The sequence below is a fragment of the Sus scrofa genome, chromosome 2 (genome assembly GCF_054392235.1).
Source record: "Sus scrofa isolate SSC_HxYL_T2T_F1_AM1 chromosome 2, Sscrofa_HxYL_maternal_Yorkshire_Landrace_v2.0, whole genome shotgun sequence".
Taxonomy (NCBI): Eukaryota; Metazoa; Chordata; class Mammalia; order Artiodactyla; family Suidae; genus Sus; species Sus scrofa.
In genome coordinates this window covers 61,349,065-61,360,008 of record NC_139384.1, presented here as the reverse complement: position 1 = coordinate 61,360,008, position 10,944 = coordinate 61,349,065, and the positions used below count along the sequence as shown (strand labels likewise).

General features: G+C 47.6%; 1 protein-coding gene across 3 annotated transcripts; it reads right to left on the bottom strand.

Annotated features, from left to right (window-relative positions):
- Window positions 1–233: 233 nt before the first annotated feature.
- On the bottom strand, window positions 234–10,806 carry LOC100525099 (L-amino-acid oxidase). Of its 3 annotated transcripts, XM_085015239.1 has the most exons (7): window positions 10,677–10,806; window positions 7,991–8,127; window positions 7,637–7,749; window positions 6,158–6,359; window positions 5,668–5,736; window positions 3,940–4,076; window positions 234–1,901 (listed from the first exon to the last, which is right to left on the bottom strand). In XM_085015239.1, exons 2-7 carry the CDS (start codon window positions 8,036–8,038, stop codon window positions 1,070–1,072), a joined length of 1,401 nt encoding a protein of 466 aa, XP_084871365.1. In that variant the 5' UTR covers window positions 8,039–8,127; window positions 10,677–10,806; the 3' UTR covers window positions 234–1,069. The 3 variants fall into 3 exon arrangements, with proteins under 3 accessions (XP_084871365.1, XP_005661217.1, XP_084871366.1); XM_005661160.4 differs by lacking the exon at window positions 10,677–10,806 and having other exon boundaries at window positions 7,991–8,255; XM_085015240.1 differs by lacking the exons at window positions 7,637–7,749; window positions 7,991–8,127; window positions 10,677–10,806 and adding an exon at window positions 6,936–7,091.
- Between the last annotated feature and the right edge of the window lie 138 nt (window positions 10,807–10,944).

The window sequence follows — 10,944 nt, the reverse complement described above, 5'->3', positions numbered from 1 at the left end:
CAAGACCCCTTCCTGTGTTCCTCTGTGTGAGTACTCAAACTCACAAGAGGTCCCTTAGGGACATAATTCAGTCTAGGTCACTGCCAAATGATGGACCTCTTTAGACGTCATGAATATGTCTGCCTGAATGTTCTATTGACTCCATCTATCTGCCTCCTCAACTGTCAGGGCTGCCAGGCAAAGAAGATCCAGGAGTATGGGAAGGGGATGCAGGACAGATCATACAGCCTTGATGCTGTGCATTCTGAGAATTTTATTAACTCAAACATTCAATGTATTCATTGCTGAATGTCTCCAAGGTGAATCATTGTTTAAGAAACACAAAAGAGTGAGTCAATGAGAATAGAAGAATCAAGAAGATTTGGAGTAAGATGACTTAGGTTTTGATCTCTCTGGACCAGCACATGGGACCTCAGGCAAGTTATTTAACCTCTTGGAGAATCAGCTTTCTTCATCTATAAAGTGGATTAATGTTAGAATGTTTACATAAGGGTTGCTTTGATAGTATGGAAAAGCATCAAGCATGTTGCTGGCCACAAATTTACCTACATATAAGTTCCCAACTTCTCTTAAAATTCAGTCCCAGGAAGTGGAGGAGTAAACATGGGGAAGGGAGGTAGGGCTAGACTCATATTAAAGGAATAAAAAAGAGCCAAGGACCCCAGAAAAGTCCCTTGGAAATCAAAAGTCTAATTCTCTGTGCTCAATTCTATAATTATTCAGATGCCACCCAGAACATAGATAAAACAGTTATAGCTTTAAATTTAATGAATGCTTTACTGTTTTAACCACTACCTTCCATATTGTTGTTGTTGAGTCACTGCCAATAAATCCATGGGTGGCCAAATATTAGAGAGACTCAGTTCCTTGGCCTTATATGCCACCTCTTGATTGGTATCTTTGGGAAAAGCCAGAGATAAAGTGAGACAGTGGATTTTGAGATGTTTCCTAATGGACTATGGTGACCAGAATTACTCCAGTTCCTAGTGTCATGAAGTTGGCTATAGCTCCATTTTTTTTTAAATTGAAGTACAGTTGATTTATAACACTGTGTTAGTTTCAGGTGTAGCTATAGCTCCATTTTGGAGTGGGGTTCCTTTGGGTCTCTGGGGCCCTTTTTCAAAGCCAGGCCCACAGCCTCTTGGATGCTCTGTGCTGCCCTGAGCCCTGACTTGATGGCAGTATCAATCCAGCCATGAGGCAGGGCTGTGTGCTCACCCGCAAAGTAGACCCGCCCTTCGGACTTGAAAAGTTCCTGGGCATAGTCCACATATTGGTAGGGAGTGAAGGAAGCAAAACCTCCCATGGAATAGGGGTCCTGACTCCAGTGCTTGACCTTGGAGTAGGGGCACATGGCCCTCAGCTCCTCCTTGGGGAGGTCATGGACTTCAGCCAGATCATCCAGGACAATGTTGACCACCTGGGCATGGTCCATGGCAGCGAAGAAAGAGGAATCATCATCCAGTGTATAGGAGGCCAGGATGACCCCTGTGCCATTGGGGAAGATATGGTTGGGGTAGAAGATGAAGCGGGAAGGCCGGTCAGTGATGGATTTGCCCGAAAAGATGCCTTCACGCTCCCAGAAACGCTGTGTGCAGGCCAGGATCACTTTGGTGGCGCTGTTGTAGTGGACGGATCGCAGTGCATCTTCCTTACCAAGAGAGAGAGGAGGCTGGAAACGGAGGAGCCGGGCAGCCTTGGCTGTGGTGGCCACAATCACATAATCCGCGGTCAGATGTGCTCTGGGTTGCAGAGGGTCAGACGTTCGGTAGGTGACGTGGACTTTGTCTCCATATGACTCTACCTCCTCTGCTGGTGAGTGGAGGTGGACTGTTCCAGGCAAGAGGGCAGCATGCAGGCCCTGGGGGAGCTGATCAAAGCCCCCAACAATTTCATCGAACCTGAAAGAGAGCAGGAAAGGGAGGGACAGGGCAGCAGGTTGATGGACAAGATTGGGAGGAGGATGGGTTTGTACTGTATGAAGCCTGGGACTCTGGCCTATGTACTAGGGAAATAAGTCACGGGCAAGAGAAGGGCTTGCCAGGCAGGGTGGCTCTTAGCTCCAGGGGACTAGAAATAAATGCCATTTGGGGCTGAAAAAATCAGAAAAATGCATTCAAAGGGATAGGCAGGTACAGCCACCTGTCAGAGCCCCAGGCTTGAAACATGGATCATGCCTGACTCTCAGTCACACTCTCTCCTCCGCAAGTGGTCACCTCCAGACAGGATGCCTGGCTGGAGGGTTGACAAAGAATGAGGGCTCTTACAGGCTCTATCAGCTCCTTTCATAATTCCCTTGGCGAGAACCCAGCCTCAAGGCATGAACTACTGAGGTAGGAGGTAGATGGACCCCTGAGCTGAGAACAGCTGGGACTTGTCAGGCTAAGTAAATTAGAGCTTGTTTTTCTTTGGCGCTTTAAGGAGAAAGCTAATGGCAGGAACTGAGCTCTGCAGCTATAAAAAGGTAAGATGACCATGTCAGTCACTCCTGGGGTCAAGGAGACGTCCCTGACTACACATGTGCAGAAGGATTCCTAGGGGTCAAAAATGGAGGGTATACTAGGCAGCAGTAAGTCCTGTTAACTGCCCCATAACCCCTTGCTCTGGAATCCACCTTGGCCAAAAAATATGTGTGACTATTGGGAGGCCCTAGGTCCCATCAGGTATGAGAAATAAAACAAGATAATTGGCCAAAGGAGAAAAACACCTGGAAGAACTGTCCTATATAAGTGATTTAAATCACCTCTACAGCATGTTCTTTACTTAGGAGGACACTTGCACCAGCACTCCTTTTTTGGGTGTGTATTACTGCTTCGCTTCTGTCTTAATTAAATAAGCTACTTCTCTGCGTACTCTCCCACATGTTGTATTGTGTCTCCAATAATAAACTGTGTACCTGTTTTTTTTACAGTCTTTGCCTCCTTGAAAAATTCCTGCTTTCAACTAGCCGGGGGGTGGGGGGCTGGTGTAGAGGTGGTGGGGGGTGTTGGGGGCAAGAATCAGGGGAACTCTGATTTTATCCTTCTAGTCTCTAGTTGGTCTGGTGGCTAGGATTCCTGGTTTCCATCTAGGCTGCCCAGGTTCAATTCCTGAGCAGGAAATTAATATCTCATTTCAAGCCATCACTCAGTGCTCTCTCTCTGAGATCAGCATCATTAAGTTCTCCCACTCAATCTGTCTTAAGACACTTCCTTCCATTCTCCCTTTAAGAGGGTACTTGGTTTGAATTTTAATGGATTTATTCTGAATGAAAATTCTGGGAGGTAGGAAAAACATGTTAGTGGGAAAAGAAGCTTAGATGCTAAAATAACTGAACTAGTTCCCTTGGCCACTGAAGACTTGCAGGGTCTGTTGTCCTCTTGTGAATATCTGTAGCCTTTTTTTTTTTTTTTTTAAGCAGTAGTCTGGTCACAGAACCCTGAGGAAGGGTAAATTGATGTTTATTTTGTCTTTGCAGCCCCAGATCATCCTGACAGTGGCCAGGGGTTTGGTGGTTGGGTCTGGAGTTAACACCCGTGCTATATCTTCCTAGGCTGAAAGACAGTGAGTGCCCCTTCTCAGGACCCTCATATCAGTAATGAGAGAGCAGGTGAGGCCCAGAGCAAAGCAGACCTGTAGCTTCCTGATGTGACTCTCTTAGCCAGAGATTCTCAGAGTGGGGCTCCTAGACAGAAAGATATAAAGCAGCAGCAGCCCTTGGAATATGTCAAAAATGCAAGTTCTCAGATCCTAGCCCAGATCTACTGAATCAAAGACTCAGGGTAGGGCTCGACCATATGTGTTTTACAAGTCCCCTAGTGATTCTGGGGCTCACTGGAATTTGGTAACTCCTGATTTCCCCTTTCCCATTTCTTTTGAGATTTTCCACCTCATTTACCTATCACTGTTCTGGTTTAGTGACTGGCCAACTCATGTCCATTTCCCCACCCCATTTCCCACCTGGGCTCCTGGAAGAAGGAGATGATGCCACGAAGGGTCTCCATAAAGGCCTCGTAGTAGCCAGCATCTGCATTCAGCAAGTCCCCAATCATTTGCACAGCCCCGAGGCTCAGGTTCCCCACCTTGATCAGGTATTCCTGCAGCCGGTGACCATGTGCAGGGAGATAAGGAAGGGGAGTCAGATTGTCTGGAAGCCAATGTAAGAGTCCTTGCTTCTCGCCTAGGGGCCCGGAGGAATAGAATTGGGCAGAGTGGAATGACAGGTGTTCATTCTGCTGGGCCCCTGGGGACTGCCAAAAGTCTGCCTGGCATACTGGGGTCTGATAGTCTCAAAATGTTCTCCTCAGCCCTACTAATAGGAAGATAGCTAACTCTCAGTGCCACTTCCCATGTACATGCACTCTGATGAGCCTTTCACCTGTCATGACTGTCATATAAAATCCTGAGAAATAGCTTATCACTCCTGTTTTACAGATGAAGAAACTGAGGCCCTTTCTTGTGGTCAATGTGCAAGTATGTTGGGCCTAGCCTGATTTTGCTGTCCTTCCCTGTAAGGGGACTCTTACACTGACCTGGAAGAATCTGAGTACTGAGAATTTTTTCTCACTCTGCCTTCATTCTTCACTGTCATGCTATAGTCCTGGCCAGCCCATCATCAAGTGACCCTGAGGTTCTGCTTCTGGTGTTCCCATCAAGGGCTGTGCCCTGGGCTTTACCACTGCTCCCTTCTCCCAGGCAAGGCCAGAGTGCACACAACAGAACCCATTGGAGGGGTTCACTTGTTAGGGCGGCCAAGTTTACAGCTTTCCAAGGGCTGAGGGGTGTCCAGGGCTGAGCTGGTACTCTTGCCACCAGTGCAAGCAGCCCTGGAGGCTGGGCACTCATGGGTCAATCATGGCAAGGACTGCCAAGATGACAGGGCATGGCTGGCATAGCCTTAACTGGGGCAAAACGCCTCTATTAAACCTTTTTGTTATCCCATGTAAAGCAACATCAGAAAATTTTGGAGACACATTGCAAAACCTGCAGTGTGGACAACCAGAACCCAGAGAGGGTGGTAGGTACCCCACCTCTGTGAGTGGGGGCCTGTGGAAGATTAAGGGAGTTGGGGGGAAGACTGAGAATCTTCTCTAGCTTGCCTTACTCTCCAAGTTCTATATCTCTCCTTCTTCCTTACTTCCCTCCTTCCCTCTTTCCCTTCCCCTCTTCCTTTTCCTTCCTCCCCCTACCCTTGTCCTCTAAGAGTTTACATTCTAACAGGGGAAGCATACCATAAACAAATTATACAAGTAAAATATAGTCTGATAAGACTTATGGTAGAAAATACTGTAGAGAAAGGAGATGGGAGAGTGCCAGGCTGGAAAGGGAGGAATCTCAGTTTAAAGAGATATGACATAGGGGAAAGCCATGTGGATATCTGCAGGAAGAGCATTCCAGGCAGAGGGAACAGCCAGTGCCAAGGCCTTGAGGATGTGCTTGGCTGAGTAATAAATAGCAGCAATTTGGGCGACGTGGGTGGGGAAGGATTCCCTCTCCCTCTTGGGCAGCATTGAGCCATGGGTAGAAGGGTGTGGAGTAGGGTCTGTGCCCAGGCTCCCTCTGGCCTGCTGGGGAGGTTGGGTCAAGGGTTAACATGCTTTTGATGCTATAAGCTGGGAAGAGGGCAGGAGGTCCCACCATAGTTTCTGTGGGTTGTGGGCAGCAGGAAGTGAGGGTTCCAGGACTGACCTTGGTGGAGAAGGAGTCATACTTCTCTAGTACCTGGCTGCAGCTACTGCTTTTCAGCTCTTCCACCACCTGGGCATGGAGGAAGGAGGTGAGAACCAAACTCCACCCCAACTCGATACTTATCACCACCCAGTCCAGCCCCCATACTCCCACTCGCTCACCTGTGCTTCTACTTGTGTGTTTGTCCAAAGTTTGCTTTATTGCTCTATCCTGAGTTCTAAGACCATGTTCTGCAGCTAATTTGAATGTCCTAGTGTCAGTCTGTCAATTGGACAGACTATACTACTGTAAATGTAGGGGCCAGAGCTCCCCCATCAACCTGGGAGTTACAGAGGTGGGAAGTCTATCTTCTTGTCCAGTGCTGGACACAATTCTGTAGGCCAATGAGGCCACTGTGAATGGCATGGATGAGGCAGGAAAGCCTGGCCCCACTGAGTGACTGGACATGGTCAGAGGGTTGGGTATGTTCACACTCTCTGCTGGGGCTCACCTTCCGCAGTGATTCTTGGAAGAGTTGTTCTGCTGTCTTTCCCTCCTCATCTGCCCTGACTTGATAGCCCAGCAGGTGAGGATTGGCCTGTACCTCCCCTGTGTGCTGTCGCACCCTGTTGATCAGCACCCAGGTCTGGTTGTTGAAGGCGCAGAACTCACTGAGCTTTAGCCCAAACTTCCTGATGAACTCACGAGAGAGCCTGTAGGGTGAATCAGAGGAAGCTCAGCAGGGACAAGGAAGCTACCAGCCCTTCTTGCTCCAGGGGCTGTGGTCATTGCTCCCCATGGATTGTTGGAGCCACTAGCCTCTATCCAAATATAGAATTATAAGACACTAATGGTAGCAGGCCATGAGGGAAAAAGGCCACCATTTTTGTTGTTATATCACACCAGGCCAGTTCTCTGTTTTGAGCAAGATTGCTCTCACTTTGCAGGAGACTTCTGGCTACAAGATCCTGGAAATGACATGAAGAACACACTTGCAGGGTCCTCGGAGCTCATCCTCTCTGAGGCCATGTGCATCCTTCTCAAGCCTCCAGGTAGCATCCTCCACCTGGAGGGTGGAGCATCCTCTTTCAGGATGTCCCTCCTATGCAGCCTGGTGCCAGTTTCTGGTCTTGCAGTTCCCACCAGATACCACACCCTTCCCAAGGGCACTCATTATGCCCATTATTAGCAAAGCTAGCAAGCCACTTTTTGACTTTTCAAGATGCTCTCCCATCCCAATTATCTTTTGTGATCCTCCATGTGGACTTCTAGGCAGGCAGGGTGATTACCATTATGCCCAGTATGTTCATTATAATACTGAGGTTGGGAGAAGTTCCATGATTTGAGCCTCCAAATGAGTTGGGGCAGATCCAGCCCTGCTGACTTCCAGGAGAGAAATCCCACTCAGCATTATCTGTCTTGGCCTCAGTGTTGACTAATGTTCTAATTGTATGTTCCAATTGTGTGTTCTGTGTGTTCTTAGATTCTATCTGACATTCATTATTCACAGGACCGAACCATCACCAAAGTGTTTATCTCTCTTGCAAATCAGTTTGTCTAGAACTCTCCTTTCAGTTTACATACTGACTGATCCAGGGCCGTGCTCCCATCAATATTTCCCATGCCCTAACTCACCAGGACCAGGTACCAGCCAACTAGAGACTACTCCTAAATCCCAAAGCCCACTGTAATTATTCAAACCAGCCAATCCTAAGCTGTCTTCTCTGTTCTGCCTTGCCTTTCCTTCAGAAACTGCAATAAAAGCCATGGCCTGTGCTTTCTCTTTGCTCCTGTCTTTGCCTCCTGACCATGCCAATGCATCCCTGATGCCCTTTGCTGTGTGGTGTGTTCTCTTCTCCCTGGAAATGTAAGAAATTCTCTCAGCAGCATAGCCTCTTTGTGGCCACTCATCACTACCATAAACTAAAATCCCAGGGGTACAAATAAGACAACAGCCTTCCCTACCCACCCCTTCTTCTCCCCATTGTACCTGTGGTTGGCAGGTATCCTCATGGCACCCAGCTCCGCATACCACTGTGCTCCAGGCACTCTGTGTGTCTCTATTCTGCCACCCACACGTGCTGAGGCCTCCAGGACAGTCACCTAGAAAGACAGCCCTTTCTTTATCTCATTGAGGTTGGCCACATCCTCTCCTAACATGCCTAACTCCCACAGCCCTCCTGCCTCTTCCCAGGTCTCCTCCCTCTGTTATAGGGTCAAACCACCCAGTTTTCCTAGCCCTTCTACCCCCACCTAGGGCCCCCCCCCCTCAGCTTTCTGAGACTGTTTACTTCCCTCTCTCCCAAGTTACCCATGCAGGACCCTCCATCACCCCATCATGTACCTGGTGGCCAGCATCCTGCAGGGTCTTGGCAGCGGTGAGCCCAGCCATGCCTGCCCCAATCACCACTATCTGTTTCCTTTCAGCCGTCTTCCCAAGCCCATCTTGGGCCAGCTGTACCAACTCTTCATACTGGGGGTCTTCAAAGCACTTGATAAGCTGACTGTTGAAGGCCTGGCTACACAGGCTCAGCACAGACAGGAGAGTGAGGGCCAGCCAGCCTAGGTACATGGCTGTGGAGATGGCTGGCAAATAGCTGGGGACCAAGAAGTCCTGCTGGTCTTAAACCTTGCTTTGATGAATAGTTATATTGCTGTGATGCAACATCCTGACACTCCCTTATGCTTCCTTCCGTACTAGAGTGTGACTTAGTCCCTGGGACTACCAGGTCATCCCCAGAATCTGAGATGGTTAGCACTGTCCCCTTGAAGCCCTCTCTCAAGGAATGATGCATGATATACCCCTGCCAGAGGTGCCTGCCCATGGCCAGCTGTACTGGCATCTGGGAGGCCAAGCTTTCAGCCCAACAGGGGTCAGGTAAGGTGGACCTTCCTACCACATTGGGTATCCCATTTCCCCCTTAGGGTTGATAGACTGTTTGTTGCATTGAGAAGACCTAACTCAGTGGTGTGGAAGAATGGAGGTGAGGATAAAGAGTATAAAGGGATCATTTAATAATGTCAACCGTTTCTGAGATGGGCATGGCAGGGTACGAGCTTCCCAAGTCCCAGAGAGACATTGTGAGGTAGTCTCCCAAAGATAGCCAAGGCTCACTATGAAGTTAAAGAGTTTGCCTGATTGTGAGCCTACATTTCCATTCCTGTCTAGGGCAGGGTTCCATTTGTTCTGACTTATACTTTCCCTCTGAGAGCCTATGAAAGATGTGTGTTTTGTGACTCATTTTCTTGCCATTGTTTTTGTGGTTGTTGTTGAAACTAAACTCAATGTTATGGGCTGAATTGTATCTCTCCATCAAGTCATGTGTTGAAATCTTAATCTTACTTCAAATTATGACTGTATTTGGAGATAGGGCCATTAATGAGGTGATTATGCTAAAATGAGGCTATTAGAATGGGTCCTATGTAATCTGACTAGTATCCATACAAGAAGAGGAAATTTCAACACAGAGAGAGACACCAGGAGGTGTGTACAGAGGAAAGAACATGTGATGACATAGTGAGAAGGTGGTTATGTACAAGCCAAGGAGAAAGGCCTCATGGGGAACCAACTCTGCCAACACCTTGATCTCAGACTTCCGGCCTCCAGAATGGTGAGACATTCTGTTGCTTCAGTCATCCAGTCTGTAGTATTATGATCTGACAGCCTGAGTAGACTAATACTTGTCATCGAGTTTCCCTCTACATTTTTCCCTATAGCAGAGAGAAGAGAGGGTCTAGTTCTGGCTCTCAGGTCAGACTCACCCCAACACACCTTTAGAAACTGCATTCATTTTTTTTTATATGAATCCACACAGGCAATGCATGGATGTACTCTTGGTTCCAATGTTAGGATTTGTGTTTAACTTGGGCCAACTTTCCCCCTTCATTTGTGACTGTGATGGTATAGTGGCATTACAGAAAAAGAAAATCATGAAGGGACAAATCATTGGTACACCCACTGCCTCACTCCCCTACCCCATTCCATTCATCACCATCAACAGTTTTCTGTGATTCTTCCTATTCTCATACAAAATAAAATGTGAGGCAGTTGCTCAGTCTCCTGTCTTCTCCATTTTGCACTGGATATCAATCCCTTTTGCACAGAGCCTGGCTTATAGTGGACACGTGACATACTCATGTGATGCAGGGGTAGACAAATGGACAGATGGACAAATGGATGAAAAGATGAGTAGACAAATAAATGAATGTATGGGTGGACATAGGAAAGAAAGGATGCATGGACAAATGCTTTGAGGCTTTCTCCAGTGCCTCTCTCTGGCTTCTGCATTTCATTGCAGATTTCAGGCTTGGGGGCAGTGCCCAGTTCAGATTTTCTCTATGTCCTTTAGTCCACCTATCTAAAGGTAGACTCTATTTGCTCTCTCTCTCTTGCCCTCCTGTGGTTCTCCAGCCTCCCTCTGAGAACCCACATTCCTGACTTTATAATTTATCTTACTATATGTACATACATTTCAGAATTCAGCCTTCCTTTACCCTCTGCTATCCACTTTTTATTCAAGGGAAAAGAGTGGGTCTTATCCCTCCTCTATTCCTTGAGTTGAGAAATGGAATCTGACCCATCCTGAAATCACAAGTTTTGTCTATTTTTTTCTTCACTCCTTTGTGATACTTATATTTTAACCATAAAGCTGTGTTGCTGGGAAACAGTGTTGAAAATTGTAAGCAATTCCATCATTGTGCTCAGCCATTTAAGAAATCAGAAGATGCAGAGCTGGGCCTTCTAGGAAACACAAGTGCTTTGAGCGGAGGAAATTTGCATACAGTTATTCATACTTTCTGATCGGCTGGCTGCCTTGCCCTGGAAAATCAGTCTTCCTCCCTTGCTAAAGAGGAGAGCAGAACAATACTTCTTTGAGTTACGCGTCTGCCTAAATTACCCCACAGAGCTCTAGATTTCGCCAAGAAGAAACCAGGCTAGGGAGCCTGTGCTGGCCCCGGTGCCACAGAGATCTTCACTATTTACCAAGCTAAGTTGACACCAGACCCAGAGCCCTCAATATACACTTTACCTTCCTGTGCTAATCAACCACTGCCTTAAAGATCTGCTGCATCTCGTCTCTGGGGTGGGGGCTCCACTGAGCAGTCCAGAGGCCTGCTCTGAGAGTCAGACACCCAGTCTGCCTTGTCCACCTTGGTTATGCCCTGCACCTGGTACAGCTGCAGCTCCATTGTGACTATTTGCTGAATGAATGAAAAAATGTGAGTGAAACCATGGAAACCATTCACATTAGGTCTTTAACGTCAAGAAATTCTTTCCCTTTGTCTTCTCCAAACTAC